General features: G+C 45.8%; 1 protein-coding gene across 3 annotated transcripts; it reads left to right on the top strand.

Moving 5' to 3' along the window:
- Positions 1-11,058: 11,058 nt before the first annotated feature.
- On the top strand, positions 11,059-23,610 carry rnmt (RNA (guanine-7-) methyltransferase). Of its 3 annotated transcripts, XM_079749819.1 has the most exons (12): positions 11,089-11,094; positions 11,216-11,235; positions 12,789-12,924; positions 13,589-13,715; positions 14,641-14,763; positions 15,137-15,252; positions 15,951-16,132; positions 16,848-17,012; positions 17,466-17,583; positions 17,983-18,078; positions 18,923-18,956; positions 23,482-23,610. In XM_079749819.1, the coding sequence occupies exons 3-12, from the start codon at positions 12,793-12,795 to the stop codon at positions 23,517-23,519; spliced, it is 1,131 nt and encodes a 376-aa protein (XP_079605945.1). In that variant the 5' UTR covers positions 11,089-11,094; positions 11,216-11,235; positions 12,789-12,792; the 3' UTR covers positions 23,520-23,610. The 3 variants fall into 3 exon arrangements, with proteins under 3 accessions (XP_079605946.1, XP_079605945.1, XP_079605944.1); XM_079749820.1 differs by lacking the exon at positions 11,216-11,235 and having other exon boundaries at positions 11,059-11,094; XM_079749818.1 differs by lacking the exons at positions 11,089-11,094; positions 11,216-11,235 and adding an exon at positions 11,902-12,303.
- The last annotated feature ends 519 nt before the right edge of the window (positions 23,611-24,129 follow it).

Below are 24,129 nucleotides of genomic sequence, written 5' to 3'. Positions count from 1 at the left end.
CACATGGATACATCTGGATACATCTGGATACACCTGGTTCACATGGTACACCTGGTACACCTGGTACACCTGGTACACATGGATACATCTGGATACAGCTGGTACACCTGGTACACCTGGTACACCTGGATACACCTGGTACACATGGATACAGCTGGATACAGCTGATACACTTTGATATATCTGGATACATCTGGCTACACCTGGATGTACCTGTGCATACCTGTGTGTACCTCTAGATGTGTGTTTTGTGTCTAAGTTGTGTGTACTTGTAGATGCATGTTGTGTGTCTGCATTGAGTGTTGTGTGTCTGCGTTGTGTGTACCTGTAGATGCGTATTGTGTGTCTGCGTTGCGTGTTGTGTGTCTGCGTTGTGTGTACCTGCAGACGCGTGTTGTGCGTCTGCGTTGCGTATTCCTGTAGATGCGTGTTGTGTGTCTGCGTTGTGGGTTGTGTGTTGTGTGTCTGCGTTGCGTGTACCTGTAGATGCGTGTTGTCTGTCTGCGTTGCGTGTTGTGTGTCTGCGTTGCGTGTACCTGTAGATGCGTGTTGTGTGTCTGCGTTGCGTGTCTGCGTTGCGTGTTGTGTGTCTGCGTTGCGTGTACCTGTAGATGCGTGTTGTGTGTCTGCGTTGCGTGTACCTGTAGATGTGTGTTGTGTGTCTGCGTTGCGTGTTGTGTGTCTGCGTTGCGTGTACCTGTAGATGCGTGTTGTGTGTCTGCGTTGCGTGTACCTGTAGATGCGTGTTGTGTGTCTGCGTTGCGTGTACCTGTAGATGCGTGTTGTGTGTCTGCGTTGCGTGTACCAGTAGATGTGTGTTGTGTGTCTGCGTTGCGTGTACCTGTAGATGCGTGTTGTGTGTCTGCGTTGCGTGTACCTGTAGATGTGTGTTGTGTGTCTGCGTTGCGTGTTGTGTGTCTGCGTTGCGTGTACCTGTAGATGCGTGTTGTGTGTCTGCGTTGCGTGTACCTGTAGATGCGTGTTGTGTGTCTGCGTTGCGTGTACCTGTAGATGTGTGTTGTGTGTCTGCGTTGCGTGTACCTGTAGATGCGTGTTGTGTGTCTGCGTTGCGTGTTGTGTGTCTGCGTTGCGTGTACCTGTAGATGCGTGTTGTGTGTCTGCGTTGCGTGTTGTGTGTCTGCGTTGCGTGTACCTGTAGATGTGTGTTGTGTGTCTGCGTTGCGTGTTGTGTGTCTGCGTTGCGTGTACCTGTAGATGCGTGCTGTGTGTCTGCGTTGCGTGTCTGTGTTGCGTATTGTGTGTCTGCGTTGCGTGTACCTGTAGATGCGTGTTGTGTGTCTGCGTTGCGTGTACCTGTATATGTGTGTTGTGTGTCTGCGTTGCGTGTTGTGTGTCTGCGTTGCGTGTACCTGTAGATGCGTGTTGTGTGTCTGCGTTGCGTGTACCTGTAGATGCGTGTTGTGTGTCTGCGTTGCGTGTACCTGTAGATGTGTGTTGTGTGTCTGCGTTGCGTGTTGTGTGTCTGCGTTGCGTGTACCTGTAGATGCGTGTTGTGTGTCTGCGTTGCGTGTACCTGTAGATGCGTGTTGTGTGTCTGCGTTGCGTGTTGTGTGTCTGCGTTGCGTGTACCTGTAGATGCGTGTTGTGTGTCTGCGTTGCGTGTTGTGTGTCTGCGTTGCGTGTACCTGTAGATATGTGTTGTGTGTCTGCGTTGCGTGTTGTGTGTCTGCGTTGCGTGTACCTGTAGATGCGTGTTGTGTGTCTGCGTTGCGTGTACCTGTAGATGCGTGTTGTGTGTCTGCGTTGCGTGTACCTGTAGATGCGTGTTGTGTGTCTGCGTTGCGTGTACCTGTAGATGTGTGTTGTGTGTCTGCGTTGCGTGTTGTGTGTCTGCGTTGCGTGTACCTGTAGATGCGTGTTGTGTGTCTGCGTTGCGTGTACCTGTAGATGTGTGTTGTGTGTCTGCGTTGCGTGTTGTGTGTCTGCGTTGCGTGTACCTGTAGATGCGTGTTGTGTGTCTGCGTTGCGTGTACCTGTAGATGTGTGTTGTGTGTCTGCGTTGCGTGTTCTGTTTCTGCGTTGCGTGTACCTGTAGATGCGTGTTGTGTGTCTGCGTTGCGTGTACCTGTAGATGCGTGTTGTGTGTCTGCGTTGCGTGTACCTGTAGATGTGTGTTGTGTGTCTGCGTTGCGTGTTGTGTGTCTGCGTTGCGTGTACCTGTAGATGCGTGTTGTGTGTCTGCGTTGCGTGTACCTGTAGATGCGTGTTGTGTGTCTGCGTTGCGTGTTGTGTGTCTGCGTTGCGTGTACCTGTAGATGTGTGTTGTGTGTCTGCGTTGCGTGTTGTGTGTCTGCGTTGCGTGTACCTGTAGATGCGTGTTGTGTGTCTGCGTTGCGTGTACCTGTAGATGCGTGTTGTGTGTCTGCGTTGCGTGTACCTGTAGATGCGTGTTGTGTGTCTGCGTTGCGTGAACCTGTAGATGTGTGTTGTGTGTCTGCGTTGCGTGTTGTGTGTCTGCGTTGCGTGTACCTGTAGATGCGTGTTGTGTGTCTGCGTTGCGTGTACCTGTAGATGTGTGTTGTGTGTCTGCGTTGCGTGTTGTGTGTCTGCGTTGCGTGTACCTGTAGATGCGTGTTGTGTGTCTGCGTTGCGTGTCTGCGTTGCGTGTTGTGTGTCTGCGTTGCGTGTACCTGTAGATGCGTGTTGTGTGTCTGCGTTGCGTGTACCTGTAGATGTGTGTTGTGTGTCTGCGTTGCGTGTTCTGTTTCTGCGTTGCGTGTACCTGTAGATGCGTGTTTTGTGTCTGCGTTGCGTGTACCTGTAGATGTGTGTTGTGTGTCTGCGTTGCGTGTTGTGTGTCTGCGTTGCGTGTACCTGTAGGTGCGTGTTGTGTGTCTGCGTTGCGTGTACCTGTAGATGCGTGTTGTGTGTCTGCATTGTGTGTTCATGTTCACATCTGATGGCGGTGGGTCCTGGATCTTCTCTTGGTGGAGGACCTGCTCCTCTGCGGGGCAGAGCGGACCTGGGGGGCCACCGGGGCCTGGGGGGCCACGGGCTGGGCCACCGGGACCTGGGGGGCCACGGGCTGGGCCACCGGGACCTGGGGGGCTGGGACCTGGGGGGCTGGGACCTGGGGGGCCACGGCTTCTGGGGCTGCAGCCTGGGGCAGCGCGCTGAGGGGGAGGAGGCTCAGGGGGAGGAGGGGGAGGAGGGGGAGGGACTGGGGGGGCGGCTTCACCGCAGGGGGCTGCTTGGCCGAGCGCAGTTTGCCGCCGGCCTCGTCAGAGTCCAGGCCTTCTTCTGCGAAGGAGGAAGGGAGGGACCCCTTTAGGAAGTCATCATGGTTACTCATACTATGAGTACTACAGTAAATGCTATCGCAGTACTGTAGTAGAAAGGGTTATCGCTGAATATGAGAGGGTACTTTTATCATACTACTACACTATTATCTCGTCATACTTCCTGATAAACACTAGTAATGCCAGGGCTTATTACTGACCGCCTTCGTCCTCTGTGCTTCTGGCAGCTGCATCTACGTCAATACAAACAAACTACATCAGAACAAACAAACTACATCAAAACAAATTATAATAAGACAAACTACATCAAAACAAACAAACTACATCAAACAAACAAACTACATTAAGACAAAGAAAGTACATAAACACACAAAGTACATTAAAACAAACAACTACATAAAAAATTAAACAACATCAAAATAAACAAACTAAACCAAACACAAACTACATCAAACGCAAACAAACTTAATCAAATCAACTTAACTACATCAAAACAAACAAACTACATCAAACCAAACAAACTACATCAAAACAAACTAATTACATCACAACAAACAAACTACATCAAACACAACATTAAGAAACTACACCAAACAGTAGACAAACTATACCCAACAGTCAATCAAAAATATATTATATGAAACCTAAACAATCAACCAACCCCACATCAAACACGAAGAAACTACATCATAAACAAAGATACAACATTCAACACAAACTATCAAGTGTAAACAAACATAAACAAAAAAACGACATCCATCACAAACAAATGACATCAATAGAAAGTTACTACAAAAACTACAAAAAACACTCACCAGTTCCATAAACCTGATTGGCTGCTGGAGCTGGATTGAAAGAAATCAGAGCCAATCAGAGACGATTTTTGTGCATGTAGTTGGAAAGTTTGTGTAGTATTGAGTATACGTTGTCTATTATTGTGTATATGTTGCCTAGCATTATATATACAGGGGTAATATTGTGGAATATTGTGTAAACAGGGTGTATTATTCAATATACTGGATGTATTATTGTTTATAGTATAGTAATAATACTGTTGTACTCATAGTAGAGTAATAGTAACTGTAAAGTAATATAACCTGTATGGTAATAATAATAGCACCTGTATAGTAATAGTACTAGTATAGTTATAGTAATATTACCTGTATAGCAATAGTAATAGTACATGTATAGAAATATTAATAGTAATAGTACCTGTATAGTATAAGTACCTGTATAGAAATAGTACCTGTATAGTAATAGTAATATAACCTGTATAGTAATAGTAATATTACCTGTATAATAATAGTAATAGTACCTGTATAGTAATACTAATAGTACCTGTATAGAAATATTAATAGAAATAGTACCTGTATAGTAATAGTAATAGTACCTGTATAGTAATTGTAATAGTACATGTATAGAATAGTAATAGTACCTGTATAGAAATAGTACCTGTATAGTAATAGTAATAGTAAATGTTTAGTAATAGTAATAGTACCTGTATAGTAATAGTAATAGTACTTGTATAATAACAGTAATACTACCTGTATAATGATAGTAATAGTACCTGTTTAATATTAGTACCTGTATAGTAATAGCAATAGTAATAGTACCTGTATAGTAATTGTAATAGTACATGTATAGAATAGTAATAGTACCTGTATAATAAGAGTAATACTACCTGTATAATGAGAGTAATAGTACCAGTTTAATATTAGTACCTGTATAGTAATAGTAATGGTAATAGTACCTGTAAAGTAATAGTAATAGTACTAGTATAGTTATAGTAATATTACCTGTATAGTAATAGTAATAGTACCTGTATAGTAAAAGTACCTTTGTAATAATAGTTATAGTACCTGTATATTAAATGTACCTGTGTAATAATAGTAATAGGACCTGTATAGTAATAGTACCTGTATAGTAATAGTTATAGTACCTGTATAATAATAGTAATAGTACCTGTATAGTAATTGTAATAGTACATGTATAGAATAGTAATAGTACCTGTATAGTAATAGTACCTGTTTAGTAATAGTACCTGTATAGTATTAGTAATAGTACCTGTATAATAACAGTAATACTTCCTGTATAATGATAGTAATAGTACCTGTTCAATATAAGTACCTGTATAGTAATAGGAATAGTACCTGTTCTGGCTTCATCGGATGTGGAGTCTTTATCTGAGAGAAAAGAAAAGAAGATAATATCTATAATATCTACTGTTAATGATAACGTGACTCATATATCTATGATACATACTGCTAATGATAAAATAAATTATATATCTATGATACAAACTGTTAATGATACAATTTTTTTATCTATGATATCTACCTTAATGACAACATTATAAGTCTATCTCTGATCAATGTATACTTTAAATTATATTCATACTGTTTGAGTGTTCAGAGAGTTGTTTGTGTTTTGCATTTTTGGTATTTTTATGTACAAAATTTATATATATGTATACGTAGATTATATATTTTTATTTATGTATATGTTTATATATATATGGGTTACCTGTTGACGTTGATTGAAGACTTGCATCTAAAGTAACAAAAAACATGTTACCATAGCAAATAACGCCACATGTTACCATAGCACCTAGCACAAACATGTTACCATAGCAACTAGCACAAGCATGTTACCATAGCAACTAACACAAACATGTACCATAGCAACGTCTCCACACACAGAATCACCTGACATGCTTGTACTGGTTTATGTGATATAGTAGAGATAATAGAGTTATATAGTAGAGATAATAGAGTGATATAGTAGAGATAATAGAGTGATATAGTAGTGATAATAGAGTTATATAGTAGTGATAATAGAGTTATATAGTAGTGATGATAGAGGGTTATAGTAGTGATAATAGAGTGGTATGTATAGTGATGTAGTAGGTGATATAGTAGTGATAATATTGTGTGATATATTAGTGATAATAGGGTGATATAGTAGTGATAATACGATGATATACTAGTGGTAATAGAATGATATAGAAGTGATAATAGAGTGGTATAGTAGTGATAATAGAGTGATATAGTAGTGATAATATAGTGATATAGTAGTGATGATAGAGTGTTATAGTAGTGATAATACAGTGATATAGTAGTGATAATACTGTGTTATAGTAGTGATAATACAGTGATATAGTAGTGATAATGCGATGATATACTAGTGGTAATAGAGTGATATAGTAGTGATAATAGAGTGATATCATAGTGATAATAGAGTGATGCATTAATTATAATAGAGTGATATTGTAGTGATATAGTAGTGATAACAGAGTGGTATAGTAGTGATAAGAGAGTGATATAGTAGTGATATTGTAGTTGTAATAGAGTGATAATAGAGTGATATGGTAATGATATTGCAGTGCTAATAGAGTTATATAGTAGTGATAATAGAGTGATATAGTAGTGTTAATAGAGTGATTTAGTAGTGTTAATAGAGTGATATAGTACTGATAATAAAGTGATATAGTAGTGACATAGTAGTTAGAAAATAGTGCTATACTAGTGATAATAGAGTGATATAGTAGTGATATAGTAGTGACAAAAGAGTGATATAATAGTGACAAAAGAGTGATATAGTAGTGATAATAATGTAAACGGTACCGTTGTTGTCGAGGTCAGCTTCCACCAGGAGGACCAGAGAACACAGAAGGAGAATCATCCTGCAAACCACAGGAGGTGAGTTATCTCCTCTACTTCCTGTCTGTCTCCCCTCCATCAATCTGTCTCTCCGTCATCCCTTTGTCTCTCCTCCATCATCCCTCGTTCCCTCCATCCCTCCGTCTCCCCTCCATCCCTCCGTCTCTCCTCCATCTCTGTCTCTCCTCCATTCATCTGTCTCTCCTCCATCTCTCTGTCTCTCCTCCATCTCTGTCTCTCCTCCATTAATCTGTCTCTCCTCCGTCTCTCCTCCGTCTCTCTGTCTCCCCTCCATCTCTCCTCCGTCTCTCCTCCGTCTCTCCATCTCTCCTCCATCTCTCCGTCTCCCCTCCATCTCTCTGTCTCCCCTCCATCTCTCCGTCTCTCCTCCGTCTCTCCGTCTCTCCTCCATCTCTCCGTCTCCCCTCCATCTCTCTGTCTCTCCTCCGTCTCTCTGTCTCTCCTCCATCTCTCTGTCTCTCCTCCATCTCTGTTTCTCCTCCATTAATCTGTCTCTCCTCCATCTCTCCTCCGTCTCTCCTCCATCTCTCCGTCTCTCCTCCGTCTCTCCGTCTCTCCTCCCTCTCCCCCCCCCCCCCCCCCCCCCCCCCGAGTGGCTGTAGGTGTGAGGAGGGTGACCCTACCTGGGCTGCATGGTGTGGGGCTGGCGGTCCGAGCAGGTGGGTCTCTCCCGGTCTGCTGAGGGAGGCAGCTCAGCCCTTATATAGCGGCAGCCCGGAGGACAACGGGTGTCCGGTGTCCGGGACAGGGGGCGACTATCTCAGCGCCTCGTTGTGATACAGCCCCCCCCCCCCCCACCACAGAGGATCCTGTTCATCTATTATTAACCAGCGCGCACGCACACACACAAACACACCCGAACACTCACTCACACACCTGAGCTGAACCTGCTGTTCTCTGGAATTTCCCCACTTTCCATATTGAGGGAAAACCCAGAGTGTGTGTGCGTGTGTGTGTGTGTGTGTCCAGACCCTGACCCTGGTCCTATAGACGCTGGTCCTATAGACGCTGGTCCTATAGACGCTGGTCCTATAGACGCTGGTCCTATAGACGCTGGTCCTATAGACGCTGGTCCTGGTCCTATAGACCCTGGTCCTATAGACCCTGACCCTGGTCCTATAGACCCTGGTCCTATAGACCCAGACCCTGGTCCTATAGACCCTGACCCTGGTCCTATAGACCCTGACCCTGGTCCTATAGACCCTGGTCCTATAGACCCTGACCCTGGTCCTATAGACCCTGGTCCTATAGACCCAGATCCTGGTCCTATAGCCCCTGACCCTCGTCCTATAGACCCTGGTCCTATAGACCCTGGTCCTATAGACGCTGGTCCTATAGACCCTGACCCTGGTCCTATAGACCCTGACCCTGGTCCTATAGACGCTGGTCCTATAGACGCTGGTCCTATAGACCCTGGTCCTATAGACGCTGGTCCTATAGACGCTGGTCCTATAGACGCTGGTCCTATAGACCCGGTCTAACCCTTGACCCTGGGTCCACTCTACTGTCCATACGGTCATGAAGCCCCTTAGAGGACATGGATATTAATGAAGCAGGCTGTGGTGTTACTGGTGATACTGGTGATACTGGTTTATGATAAGATGCTACTTTATTAATCCCAGACTTGGAATTTGGGAAAATGACATATTTTCTTTGTAGCTTTAGTGTCCGAACTTGCTGACATCTGAGACATGAGCGGGACACACACACACACACACACAGACACACACACAGATAGACAGACACACAGACACACACACACACACACACACATAGACATACACACGGATAGACAGACACACAGACACAGACACACACACACACACACACACACACACACACACACACACACACACACACACACACACACACACACACACATAGACACACAGACGGATAGACAGACACACAGACACACACACACACACACACACACATAGACACACACACGGATAGACAGACACACACACACAGACACACACACACACACACACACAAACACACACACGGACACCCAGACACACACCTGTGTGTGTGCAGCAGGTAGGTTTCCCTGGTGGTATTTAGGCTCTGCTGGCTGGGTATCAAAGGGGTCTGTGTGTGAGCCGGTTTCTGAGTGCAGCAGGAACCAGAAACCTTCTAAAGAGCCTTTAAGACAGGAAGGTCACATTAACATGTGGATAAAGAGTTCCCCCGCGCTGGACTCTGCCTTTCTTCATCCTTTCAGCTCCCCTAGCCCCTATTCAGCCCCCGTCGCCAGCGTCTAGGACCACCACCATCATTCATTCATTCATTCATTCATCATCCATCATCCTCCCGTCAATCTTTCTTCATCCATCCATCATTCATTCATCCATCATTTATCCATCCATCATTCATCCATCATTCATTTATCCATCCATCATCCATCCATCATCCATCCATCATCCATCATTCATTAATTAATTCCTTCATTCATTAATTCATTCATCCATCAATCATCTATCCATCATTCATCGATGAATAATGGATGGATGAATGGTAATGGATGATGGACCAATCCATCATCCATCCATCAATCACCCATAAATCATCCATCCATCACCCCTCACCCTCCTGGAAACGTGAGACGTTCCAGAGCAGCGCATCATCAGATCCGTCTCCATGTTCCAGAGCAGTTCATTCATCAGCTCTCGGCCGAAATAGAATATTTGAGATTGTCGCTATTTTTAAGCTATCAGTATGAAGTACCGATGTCTGTAACAAAAAGCATATCGATCACTATTAACCGATGTCACTTTAATAAAGAGAACACCTGTTTCAGCTTTGGCGCCGTTACCGTCCCTCTAGCGCCAGGCTGGCCGTGGACGGTACTGCAGGGCCGTCGACCTGTCACTACGACGTGAGCTGCTCTCTGGCTCCTCGCTCAGTTCACAACTCTTTATCACAAGCGTCCATCTCCGCCTCGTGCCAGAGACTTTGACAAAGCCTTTTATTGGCAGAATGTTGATTAAATGTAAGCGGATCGCGCTGACCGCTGCACTCACATACCGGAGGGGCTTTCCAGCTGAAAGTTATCTTCAGCGATATGAGGCAGAAAAACCTGTCCTGTATGATAGACTCTGGGTGGCTGGTCCTCAGGACAGAAGCTGCCAGGGGACTAATATCTCAGACCCTTCTTCTTGTGCATCTATTTGCTAGCGTCGATGTGGCATTCAGCAGTCATCTTCCAGCTACTGCCCTCTCTTCCAGCTACTGCCCTCTCTTCCAGCTACTGCCCTCTTGGAGGCTTCACAGGACAATTGCCTCCAAAACAACCCGCTTCAAGACTAGTTTTATTCCTATTGCAATTACCATTCTGAACTCTGAACGCTGAGGATTAAGGATTGTATTATGCAATGTGTCTGTCTGTATGTATATCTATGTTATATGTTTAGTGTTTATTGTAATATTGGAACCTGTACCAAGGAGCTGTACTGAAAACTAATTCCACCAGCTTGGCTGTGTGGTCATTAAAAGAGTCAATCAATCAATCAATCAATCAATCAATCAATCAATCAATCAATCAATCAATCAATCATCCATCTCTGCGGAGGTTAATGCCCAGCCTGCCCACCCCAGGGGCAAGGCACTAGGGGCAAGTCCTCCTGGTACTCAAAGGAAGGGCCACCACGACTATAAAGTACAAGTAGGCCATGCATGACGTGTATACTGCCAGGGATACGCCAGTGGCTATATTATTCACCATCAGATGGCAGCAGTGTCTATATTCACCATCTGTGTCTATATTCACCAACAGAGGGCAGCAGTGTCTATATTCACCAGCTGTGTCTATATTCACCAACAGAGGGCAACAGTGTCTATAATCACCAGCCATGTCTATAATCACCAGCAGAGTGCGGCAGTGTCTATATCCACCATCAGAGAGAAACTGTTTCTATGTTTTCATTTTTTAGTACTATTTTGGTTTAACTTTTTCTATTAATTCTATTAAATAATACTTAAAGCATGTTCTCTCTATAGCTGGGTGTTGGTTGAATATATGTGACCGTTCAATCTCCTTTGCTTCTATGAATTCGGGGAATTCGGGGATTTAGCCCCGATCTGGCAACACGTGGTTCCGGAAGCTTGCTTACCAAGCGGAAGTGTCCTCACTGCGTGGATTCGAAGTGAACGTGAGTTTGTTTTTGTTCCCCACCGTAGGTGCTTTACTGTCTTAACTATCTTTAATATCTTTCGAATCTCTATATCTGAGCTCTCTTCAGTTTATTTACTGTCTTGTTGATCTCCTTCCAGACGTCATCCTCACCGGGCAGGTGAGCTGAGCATAAACATCTACTGTCAGTCGGTTGGAATTACGGAATATACATATTATACCCGTTATAACGTGTGTGTATATATATATATATATATATATATATATATATATATACACTACTGCCTGTGTGTATATACAACTTCCTACATACATACTACTGCCTGTGTGTGTGAGAGAGAGAGAGAGAGAGAGAGAGAGAGAGAGAGAGAGAGAGAGAGAGAGAGAGAGAGAGAGAGAGAGGTTCAGTGCTACAAGTTTATGAAGGGACATTAGATCAGATTCAACTTTATTGTCATTGCACAAGTAAGGACAACCAGTACAACGAAATGCAGTTTACATCTAACCAGTAGTGCAATCATTAAAAAGTGCGTTTCCTTATAGCAGTGCTTAAATTAAAAAAATACATAAGACACAGATTACAGAAGTATGAAAGTAAGGAATCAGACAGTCCATAGTCCATACATAGAATGCAGTATGATCACATAAAGTGCATTGTTGAAGTGCATTAATAAAGTGCATAGTGGTCACAGGTAATTAGACAGTTCATAATCCATGTTCAAAAGGAGACAGGGGCAAGGGCAGTGGTGGGGCCAGTGGTGGGGCCTTAGTGTTGAGCCGTGTTATGAAAGAAGCTGTTTCTGAGCCTGCTGGTTCGACTTCTTAGAATCCTGTAAGGTCTCCCAGACGGGAGGATAGAGAACAGTGCGTGACTGGGCTGTGTGTTGTCCTTGGTGATGTTGTCAGCACGCCGCAGACACCGGGAGTGATGAAGGTCAGCGATGGCAGGGAGTGATGTGCCAATGATTCGAGCGGTTTTCACCACTCGCTGTAGGGCTTTCCTGTCAGCCCACACCACGCCGTGGAGCACTGCCAGAGGACGCACTCAACGGTGCAGCGATAGAAGTTCCGGAGGATGTGAGGGGAGAGTTCAGCTTTTCTGTATTTTTGTTTCCTGAGGAAGAAGAGGCGTTGTGGAGCTCTCTTGATCAGTGTGGAGGCAGCGTGACCGGGAGAGGGCTTGTGAAATGGGGACACCCAGGAACTTGAAGCCGGTTGATGTGAATGGGTGTGTGGATGCCTTTGCTTTCCGGAGGTCGACAATGAGTTCTTCGGTTCTGGTGGTGTTGAGCGCAAGGTTGTTATTTGTGCACCATTAGAGGGTTAGAGGGTAATTAGTGAATGCATGAATTCAAGATGCTGGCTTCGTCCTCACCTCTACTCTATCTTATTTTATATATATATATATATATATATATATATATTTTCATACTGTAGGGACCTACAAACGTAAGCATAAACTACAGAGTCGCATTTCATCAGAGCGCGGTGAAGTTCTGATTCCTGGTGAACAGCGGGTCCTAAAGGAGCATCCGTCCATCTGAGCTGTGGTTGCCATGGTGATCCTGTGAATCTCTCATCCCTGGGTCTCCTTTTGATTTCTGCTTGACAAGCGAACGGCAAACTTGAAGAAGAGGTTCCTACCTGAGCGTCGACCTGCCTGTTTGACCTTTGACCTGCGTGTTTGACCTTTGACCCGCCCGTCCTCCTCAGGGTCATGGCTTGTCTGGGGGCCGCGGAGCGAGGGGAGGTGGAGGAGAGGGGGCCTGAAACAGGAGCCTCCCCCCAGGAGAAGAGCAGGAAGAGGACCCGGGACCTGGAGGAGGAGCCAGCCACCAAACGACACGAGGTCAGCCGCTCGCCATGCTAGCACGTTAGCACATCTCCATGTTAGCACGTCTCCATGTTAGCACGTCTCCATGTTAGCACGTCTCCATGTTAGCACGTCTCCATGTTAGCGCGTCTCCATGTTAGTGCGTCTCCATGTTAGCACGATAGCACATCTCCATGTTAGCATGTCTCCATGTTAGCACGTCTCCATGTTAGTGCGTCTCCATGTTAGCACGTTAGCACATCTCCATGTTAGCATGTCTCCATGTTAGCACGTCTCCATGTTAGCACGTCTCCATGTTAGTGCGTCTCCATGTTAGCACGTTAGCACATCTCCATGTTAGCATGTCTCCATGTTAGCACGTTAGCACGTCTCCATGTTAGCACGTCTCCATGTTAGCGCGTCTCCATGTTAGCACGTCTCCATGTTAGCACGTTAGCACGTCTCCATGTTAGCACGTCTCCATGTTAGCGCGTCTACATGTTAGCGCGTCTCCATGTTAGCACGTTAGCACTTCTCCATGTTAGCACATTAGCACGTCTCCATGTTAGCACATTAGCACGTCTCCATGTTAGCCCGTCTCCATGTTAGCACGACTCCGTGTTAGCCACTGTCCTCTATCTCACCATGGCTTCTCAGTAACAAACTGTGTGTGTGTGTGTGTGTGTGTGTGTGTGTGTAGCCGGGCCACAGTGTTGAGGTAGCCAGCCACTACAACAAGCTTCAGGAGACAGGGCTGGCGGCTCGCAGCCAGAGCAGAATCTACTACATGAGGAACTTCAACAACTGGCTGAAGAGCGTCCTCATAGGTACTGCACTAACCAGGTCCTCACTAACTAGGTCCTCACTAACCAGGTCCTCACTAACCAGGTCCTCACTAACCAGGTCCTCACTAACCAGGTCCTCACTAAACAGGTCCTCACTAACCAGGTCCTCACTAACCAGGTCCTCTCTAACCAGGTCCTCACTAACTAGGTAAACATTTACCAGGTCATCATAGGTACTGCACTAACCGGGTCCTCACTAACCAGGCCCTCACTAACCAGGTCCTCACTAACTAGGTAATCACTTCCCAGGTCATCATAGGTACTGCACTAACCGGGTCCTCACTAACCAGGTCCTCACTAACAAGGTCCTCACTAACCAGGTCCTCACTAACTAGGTCCTCACTAACTAGGTAATCACTTACGAAGTCATCATAGATACTGCACTAACCAGGTCCTCACTAACTAGGTAATCACTTACCAGGTCATCATAGGTACTGCACTAACGGGTCCTCACTAACCAGGTCCTCACTTACCAGGTCCTCACTGACCAGGTCCTCACTAACCATGTCCTCACTAACCAGGTCCTGACTAACTAGGTAATCACTTACCAGGTCATCATAGGTACTGCACTAACCGGGTCCTCACTAACCAGGTCCTCACCAACCAGGTCCTCACTAACCAATAGAATGTAATGCTGTGAGTTAATCATTAGTTGTCTAGAACCAGTAATAACCCGGTGATGTGTGTTAATCACTAGTTGACTAGTACCAGCACTAACCCGGTGGTGTGTGTTAATCACTAGTTGACTAGTACCAGCACTAACCCGGTGATGTGTGTTAATCACTAGTTGACTAGTACCAGCACTAACCCGGTGATGTGTGTTAATCACTAGTTGACAGTACTAAGTAGGTGTAATGCTGTGTGTTAATCACTAGTTGACCAGTACTAACCCGGTGATGTGTGTCAGGGGAGACGTTGCAGCGGGTAAGGCCGAGCAGCAGAGACGTACGGGTTCTGGACCTCGGCTGTGGGAAGGGAGGCGACCTCCTGAAGTGGAAGAAAGGCCGCATCAAACACCTGGTCTGTGCAGGTAAGACCGGGGCCCACGTCACCTGTCAGAGGTCATAGGTCACCTGTCAGAGGTCACCTGTCATCATTGGTCACCTGTTAGAGGTCATAGGTCACCTGTTGGAGGTCACCTGTCAGAGGTCATAGGTCACCTGTTAGAGGTCACCTGTTATAGGACACCTGTCAGAGGTCATAGGTCACCTGTCATAGGTCTCCTGTCATAGGTCACCTGTTAGAGGTCACCTGTCATCATAGGTCACCTGGTATTGCTAGTTATCCTGTGTTCGAGTAGCCATATATTGCTAGTGATGCTGTGTTTGCGTTGCCAGATATTGCTAGTGATGCTGTGTTTGCGTTGCCAGATATTGCTAGTGATGCTGTGTTTGCGTTGCCAGATATTGCCTCTGTCTCGGTGGAACAGTGCCAGAGTCGGTACAAGGAAATGACACGGAGGGACTCCCGAAACGACCAAACATTCACCGCTCAGTTCATCAGTGCAGACTGCAGCAAGGTATGCTTCATATCAGCCTGATGTTCACCTTAAAGTTAACCCTGAATGCTAGCCTTAAAGTTAACCTAAATGCTAGCCTTAAAGTTAACCTGAATGCTAGACTTAAAGTTAACCTAATGCTAGCCTTAAAGTTAACCTGAATGCTAGCCTTAAAGTTAACCTAATGCTAGCCTTAAAGTTAACCTGAATGCTAGCCTTAAAGTTAACCTGAATGCTAGCCTTAAAGTTAACCTAATGCTAGCCTTAAAGTTAACCTGAATGCTAGCCTTAAAGTTAACCTGAATGCTAGCCTTAAAGTTAACCTTAATGCTAGCCTTAAAGTTAACTTGAATGCTAGGCTTAAAGTTAACCTAATGCTAGCCTTAAAGTTAACCTGAATGCTAGCCTTAAAGTTAACCTGAATGCTAGCCTTAAAGTTAACCTGAATGCTAGGCTTAAAGTTAACCTAATGCTAGCCTTAAAGTTAACCTGAATGCTAGCCTTAAAGTTAACCTAAATGCTAGCCTTAAAGTTAACCTGAATGCTAGCCTTAAAGTTAACCTAAATGCTAGCCTTAAAGTTAACCTGAATGCTAGCCTTAAAGTTAACCTAAATGCTAGCCTTCATGCTCTCTTCGTGCTAGCTTTTAGAGCTAAGCATCAGGAGCTGGATGAACTTAGATGGACTCTAGTCTATGGTCCTGACCTTTGACCTCCCAGGAGCTGTTGTCTGAGAAGTTGAAAGAGCCGGGGGAGCAGTTTGACGTGTGCAGCTGTCAGTTCGTCCTCCACTACTCGTTTGAGAGCCAGACCCAGGCGGAGACCATGCTGAAGAACGCCTGCGACCACCTGAAGCCTGGGGGCTTCTTCATAGGGACCACGCCTGACGCCTACGAACTAGTGTAAGAAACACCAACCAACCACTAACCAACACTAACACTTAACAACACTAACCAACACTAACTAATGCTTCATAGGGACCACGCCCGACGCCTACGAACTAGTGTAAGAAACACTAACCAACACTAACCAACACTAACTAACACTAACACTAACCAACACTAACTAACACTAACACTAACCAACACTAACTAACACTAACTTACACTAACTTACACTAACTAACACTAACACTAACTAACACTAACTAACACTAACTTACACTAACTAACACTAACTAACACTAACCAACACTAACTAACACTTCATAGGGACCACGCCCGACGCCTACGAACTAGTGTAAGAAACACCAACCAACCACTAACCAACACCAACCAACACTAACCAACACTAACTAACACTAACCAACACTAACCAACACTAACTAACACTAACTAACACTAACTAACACTAACCAACACTAACTAACACTTCATAGGGACCAAGCCCGACGCCAACAAACTAGTGTAAGGAACACTAACCAACACTCACACTAACCAACACTAACCAACACTAACCACACCAGCTCGTAGGCCTGACGCCTACAAGCTAGTGTGAGGAACTCACTGCGAACCAACACTAACCAACACTATCTACTCACCACTAACCAACACTATCCAACACTTACCACCACTAAGAAACACTAACTAACACTAACCTCCTCCTCTCTCTCCGCAGTAAACGGGTGGAGGCATCGGACTCCCTGAAGTTCGGTAATGAGGTGTTCCAGGTGACCTTTGACAAGAAGGGGGTGTATCCGCTGTTCGGCTGTCAGTACCACTTCAGCCTGGAGGGCGTGGTCAACGTGCCAGAGTTCCTCGTCTACTTCCCGCTGCTAGAAGAGTAAGTACCCCAACTACGTCAGTAAGTACCACAACTACATCATTAAGTACCCAAACAACATCATTAAGTACCCCCATTACGTCGGTAAGTACCCCAACTACGTCAGTAAGTACCCCCCTGACTGGATCCTGGTTCTGGTTCTGAATGGCTCTCGTTGTGGTTCTGGTTCCGGTTCTGCTCCTGGTTCTGACTGGTTGTGGTTCTGACTGGTACCGCTCCTGGTTCTGACTGGTTGTGGTCCTGGTCCTGGTTCTGACTGGTTCTGGTCCTGGTTCTGACTGGTTGTGGTTCTGACTGGTTCTGGTCCTGGTTCTGACTGGTTCTGGTCCTGGTCCTGGTTCTGACTGGATCTGGTCCTGGTTCTGGTCCTGGTTCTGACTGGTTGTGGTTCTGACTGGTTCTGACTGGTTCTGGTCCTGGTTCTGGTTCTGACTGGTCTGGTTGTGGTTCCAGGATGGCGCGGCGCTTCGGCATGGAGCTGGTGTTTGTGAAGCGGTTCCGAGAGTTCTTCGAGAAGCACGTGAAGAAAGAAGAACACCGCAGCCTGCTCATGAGGATGATGGCCCTGGAGGTACCTGACCATGACCTCTGACCCTACATCTGACCGGTGACCCTACACCTGACCCCAGACCCGCCTGACCTCTGACCCCTGACCCTACATCTGACCGCTGACCCTACACCTGACCCTCTTGACCTCTGACCCCAGACCCTCCTGACCTCTGACACCTGACCCTACATCTGACCCTCTTGACCTCTGAGCCCTGACCCTCCTGACCTCTGACACCTGACCCTACATCTGACCCGCCTGACCTCTGACCCTACATCTGACCCTCCTGACCTTTGACCCTACATCTGACCCTGATCCCTGACCCTACATCTGACCCCTGACCCTCCTGACCTTCCTGACCCCAGGCTTGATCTCTGACCCTAGTGCCAGCAGTAAGGTTGTGACTCCTCCTCTCCTCCTCAGCGGTTCCCAGGGGAGGAGAAGAGCGCGGAGGAGAAGAGCGAGCAGTACGCCCACGCAGAGGAGCACCGCAAGGGAGACGCCGCCCAGCCGCCCCTGGTACGCCCTCCTCTGGTTCAGCTGACTGGTGCAGGTTCAACTGGTTCACACCGGCCTAGACTGGTGCAGGTTAAACGGGTTTACACCGGCCTAGACTGGTGCAGCTTAAACTGGTTTACACCGGCCTAGACTGGTGCAGCTTAAACTTGTTTACACCGGCCTAGACTGGTGCAGGTTAAACGGGTTTACACCGGCCTAGACTGGCGCAGGTTCAACTGGCTTACACCGGCCTAGACTGGCGCAGGCTCAACTGGTTTACACCGGCCTAGACTGGCGCAGGCTCAACTGGTTTACACCGGCCTAGACTGGCGCAGGTTCAACTGGTTTACACCGGCCTAGACTGGCGCAGGTTCAACTGGTTTACACCGGCCTAGACTGGCGCAGGTTCAACTGGTTTACACCGGCCTAGACTGGCGCAGGTTCAACTGGTTTACACCGGCCTAGACTGGTGCAGGCTCAACTGGTTTACACCGGCCTAGACTGGTGCAGGCTCAACTGGTTTACTCCGGCCTAGACTGGTCCAGGTTGAACTGGCTTACACCGGCCTAGACTGCAGAAGGCTCAACTGGTTTACTCCGGCCCAGACTGGTCCAGGTTAAACTGGTTCACACCGGCCTAGACTGGTGCAGGCGGAACTGGTTTACAGCGGCCTAGACTGGTGCAGGCTCGGTTAAACTGGTTTACACCGGCCTAGACTGGTGCAAGTTAAATTGGTTCACACCGGCCTAGACTGGTGTCGGTAGGCTAGTTTAATCTGGTTTGTACTGGCTTAAACAGTACCGATAAAGGCTAGGTATAGCTGTACTGGTCTGTTAACTGGTTTCTGTCTGGCTGTTCTCCACAGGGAACATTGAGCCGCTCGGAGTGGGAGGCAGCAAGTAAGACTCCACCTCCTCCACCTGCTCCTCCTCCACCTGCTCCTTCTCCACCTCTCCTCCACCTGCTCCTCCACCTCTCCTCCACCTCTCCTCCACCTGCTCCTTCTACTCCTCCTCCACCTGCTCCTCCTCCACCTGCTCCTTCTCCACCTCTCCTCCACCTGCTCCTTCTGCTCCTCCTCCACCTGCTCCTCCACCTCTCCTCCACCTGCTCCTTCTACTCCTCCTCCACCTGCTCCTCCTCCACCTGCTCCTTCTCCACCTCTCCTCCACCTGCTCCTTCTGCTCCTCCTCCACCTGCTCCTTCTCCACCTCTCCTCCACCTGCTCCTTCTACTCCTCCGCTTCTGCTCCATTTCTTCACCTCTCCTCCACCTTCTCCACCTTTTCTATATGAAAAAACCCTAAAAAATGCACTTGCCCTTTCGGGCAACCAGAAATCATCTCAACTCGCCCAAATATTATTAGGGAAAACTAAAAATAATATTTGGGCAAGTTGAGATGATTTCTGGTTGCCCGAAAGAGCAAGTGCATTTTTTAGGGTTTGTTCATATAAAGGCTATTTATTTAAGAGTTTCTAAAAACTGCAAAACAACCATTTTCTTCCGCAAAATCACACAAAATAGATATATTTGCAATTGATCAGCGCGCTGTCTTCTCTCCTCTCGGACAGCGAGTTAACAGACACACAGCGCTACAGCGCAAACATAGCCCCGCCTCCTGTCACTCATTCGCAGTTCAGTCTCTGGCATGGACATATTATAGAAGGTCTCTGGCAGTGATTCGGCACTAGACTCAATGCTCTGTGTGACGGTGTTAGCTAAAGGTTAGCCAACACAGCTAGCATCTCAAGTGCAGCGCCGCCACGACCGGTTTAGGTAGAGAAGGTAGACGGAGTAGTGATGGAGGAGTGCGGTTTGGAAGTACTTTAGATTACAGCAAATTACCAAAGAAAGTCAAAAGAATCATTTAAAGTCATATGCAAATGCAAGAACACTGTTTTGGGTTTCATAATTGTGCACATGCACATCAATAGCGATCTTTTTCACGAAATTGGACCTGCACAAACTATATATAATATGAAAACTGAGCCTCCACTAATTCCGACAATCTAAACAGTATCATTCTGGGACTAAAACTCGCAAATAACAACTTAAGAAGAAACCTCCCCTTTTCTTTTAAAAACCAAAAATGAAGTTTTACCTTTGGGATTTTTGTCCACAAAGTTGAATCTGATCTCATTAAACCACCATAAACAGATAATCCAGCAGCCAAATTCTGCAACTAAACACGGTGTTTACAATAAATTACTAAGAGAAGGTTTCTAAAGGTATGGCCACACTGAACGCTTGATCCTTGTGTGTCACAAAAATGGTTCAATACGCTTAACGCGCCCACGCAGCTAGATGAGCCCGCCCAGCAGAGGTGTCTTGCTTCGTCCTGAAGGGCCTTATTTTCGATAATGACCGGCGACGTTCTATTCAGTATCCCGCTTATTACATGGCTACTTGCCAAAACGAAAAAATAACTTCACATGGTGTGTCTTTTTACATTTATTCGTTACCAGCATTTGTAGTGTTGATTAGCAGAGAAATAGTCCGCCAAAGACGTTGACGTCGCTTAGCAACAGAAGACGCTGGGGATGACAGGTTACCGGACTACTACCCATGCAAGTGAACGGAGCGTTCCACGGCATTTAGAAGATAAAAGTATAGAATAATAAAGGCCTATAATATTTCTGTTTACGACATAGATTTCTCCTCAGATTAGGCCAATAAAGCAATGATTAAAAAAAAACACAAACGCTCGATCAAAGGCCCGGCCCGAGGATAGTGGTGGGAAATATCGGCCCGACCCAGACAGCGGGTCGGCTCGGACTCGGGCAGAGAATCTAAACTCTAGCGCATGACATCCTCCGTAGGCGCTCACAGCTGGGTGAGTTTCACCACCTCCTCATCGTTTCAGCACACACTGAAACGATGGCTTGGTCGTCCATGTTCTTTCTGCTTCTGTGCATCCTCAGTGGTAGAAATTAACCTTACATTTTATGGTAAGCTATGATTATTATTAGGCCTACATATTATACAGATACTTTAATAGTGGAGAACAGCTGATCACCTTTGGCCTAGATGTTATGTGCCATGTGGCACCAGTGAGTGAGTCCAGTCCATTCCCATCTGATGGGCCATGTGACACATCAGTGAGAGGGTCCAGTCTACTCCCATTTTGATGTACTCTCTGAGGACAATGCTTACATTCACACGTTTGCATCATCTCTGTTTGTATAAGGATAATATATGTTCTAAGGTCACATTGGGATTCAGAAGACAGGAGAGTATACTGACATCCACACAGTGTGACCCAGAAAAACATTCTATGCACATCAATATCTGATGAAAGTCCAACTTTGTATTGAGTAAAGGATTGGGGATATAAGGAGCTGTACGGGATTCATTCGGGAACGCTTTGCAAACCACTCGGCTTTGTTGTTGCCTTTTTAATGATAAAGTTTTTTGTCATATTCTCTCCGGAACCCCTCTCGATTTTTTCAATCTCTCAGTTAGTTAAAGAATTAGATAAGTTGTTATTATTAATGCCACCACACCTCCGGTCTCTCTGCCAGTGACGTCGGGTCAAGCTCAACGCTGATTGGCTATCGCGGCTAAGCGTCACGCGTTGGCGTGTCAAAAGTTCAATTTTTTGAACTTTGTGCGTTGGTGCGTTGGGCTCGTTGGTGCCTAACGCGCTGCTTTAGCGCGTGTAACGCGTCTACGCGCCTAAACCAACGGTTCCCTATGCAAAAATGCAGATTTTCAACGCCTCTAACGCCTATTACGCGTTCAGTGTGGCCGTACCTTTAGGAAAAAGGTAAATTGCCTTCAAGCAGAACACGTGTTCTTCAGCACAATCTAGTGGCCATACGTGTATTTGCGAATGTTTGCTTGATGTCATTCGATTATATTTGCCCTGAACTTTAAATAGAGGTGTCAAAATGGTAAGATTTGTGTAGGTCTCATAGTACGACAGTGATACCGACTGATAATGACCAACTGATAATTATATCAGTTGGAAATGTAATGTTCCACTTATGCCATAAAGTAGTATCAACATTTAATATTTCACTTGCACAACAATCTTTCTATTGGCACCAAGATGTAATATTATAGCCCTAGCAGTTTTGGAGATATACTCAATTTACTTTGGTTACGTTCTTTTCTGAAAAAAACTGTTTTCCCCTGGTATCAAAATGGTATAGAATACCAATATTTTTCCAGGTATAGTATCGAAGTTAGAAAATCCAGTATCGTGACAACACTACTATAAACGCGATTGTGATTATTTAGTTAGACTTACAAGAAACGTGAAAGTTAAAAAATACATATCTTTGCTACTACCTTGGACATTTAGTTATTTACATTTGCATAATATCCACATGAAAGCATGCAGGTCTACATATAACTGGGCGATAGCTTTAATAGGTTACAAAGGTGGACTGAAATAGCTTCATGGCACGATGTGACCATTTGGTAATTAAGTAAACAAAGAAGAAGTTTGTAATTTTTTAAACACGTACATATGTGGAAGCTAACATTCAGCTTCAGTCTGAGCTAGGATGAGTTTTCTGAGTTCCCCAAAATAAAATCTCTCACTAACCATCTCTCACTAACGCTCTCTCACCAACCCCCTCTAACTAACCCTCTCACTAACCCCCTCTCACTAACCCTATCTCACTAACGCTCTCTCACCAACCCCCTCTAACTAACCCTCTCACTAACCCCCTCTGACTAACCCTCTCACTAACCCCCTCTGACTAACCCTCTCACTAACCCCCTCTGACTAACCCTCTCACTAACCCCCTCTGACTAACCCTCTCACTAACCCCCTCTGACTAACCCTCTCACTAACCCCCTCTGACTAACCCTCTCACTAACCCCCTCTGACTAACCCTCTCACTAACCCCCTCTGACTAACCCTCTCACTAACCCCCTCTGACTAACCCTCTCACTAACCCCCTCTGACTAACCCTCTCACTAACCCCCTCTGACTAACCCTCTCACTAACCCCCTCTGACTAACCCTCTCACTAACCCCCTCTGACTAACCCTCTCACTAACCCCCTCTGACTAACCCTCTCACTAACGCCCTCTGACTAACCCTCTCACTAACCCCCTCTGACTAACCCTCTCACTAACCCCCTCTGACTAACCCTCTCACTAACCCCCTCTCACTAACCCTATCTCACTAACGCTCTCTCACCAACCCCCTCTAACTAACCCTCTCACTAACCCCCTCTGACTAACCCTCTCACTAACCCCCTCTGACTAACCCTCTCACTAACCCCCTCTGACTAACCCTCTCACTAACCCCCTCTGACTAACCCTCTCACTAACCCCCTCTGACTAACCCTCTCACTAACCCCCTCTGACTAACCCTCTCACTAACGCCCTCTGACTAACCCTCTCACTAACCCCCTCTGACTAACCCTCTCACTAACCCTCTCTAACCTACCCTCTCTCCTCACTCCAGGTATCTACCTGGTCTTTGTGTTCCGGAAGAAGTCCTAGCTGCAGTCCGGTGTGTTTGAGGGACCATTTGGAGAGGCGCTGCTTACGTTGTCACTTGTTTCTGTTTGTATTAAAGATGAGTCCGACCAACTCTGCTCTCTAGTCATCAATGACCTCCTCCCTCATGCCCCAGCTTTTATCGGGACAGAATCTACAAATGTAGAAGCTAACCTTCATATTGTAAAAGCTGACTTTCATAATGTAGAAGCTGACCATCATATTGTAGAAGCTGACCTCCATATTGTAGAAGCTGACCTTCATATTGTAGAAGCTGACCATCATATTGTAGAGCGAACCTTCATATTGTAGAAGCTGACCTTCATATTGTAGGGGCAAGTTTATAGCACTTTTCATACAAAAGGCAGACTCAAGGTGCTGCACTTTGAAATATAGTCAAAGCAAAGTAAAAAAAAATCAAAAAAATTCTGCTATGAAGCTAACCTTTATATTGTAGAAGTTATACTTGATATTGCAGTTGCCAACAAGTATTGAATATACACTAATACTGCTCATAAAATTAGAGACTGGTGTGTGTGAATGTACTAAAACTACCTATAGTAACACTAGTGTATATTTACGATATAAAAAAACACGTCTGACAAAAGGGCAG

This window comes from Pollachius pollachius, assembly GCF_949987615.1.
Source record: "Pollachius pollachius genome assembly, chromosome: 13".
In the NCBI taxonomy this organism is placed as follows: Eukaryota; Metazoa; Chordata; class Actinopteri; order Gadiformes; family Gadidae; genus Pollachius; species Pollachius pollachius.
This window is presented reverse-complemented; position numbering and strand designations above follow the sequence as displayed.

Excerpts from the sequence above, each read along its gene's own strand:
- rnmt (XM_079749818.1), top strand. The coding sequence starts at position 12,263 with ATGGGGACACCCAGGAACTTGAAGCCGGTTGATGTGAATGG. Across the intron at positions 15,253-15,950 it reads TCAGTGCAGACTGCAGCAAG|GAGCTGTTGTCTGAGAAGTT; the intron begins GTATGCTTCATA and ends TTGACCTCCCAG. Across the intron at positions 17,013-17,465 it reads TACTTCCCGCTGCTAGAAGA|GATGGCGCGGCGCTTCGGCA; the intron begins GTAAGTACCCCA and ends TTGTGGTTCCAG.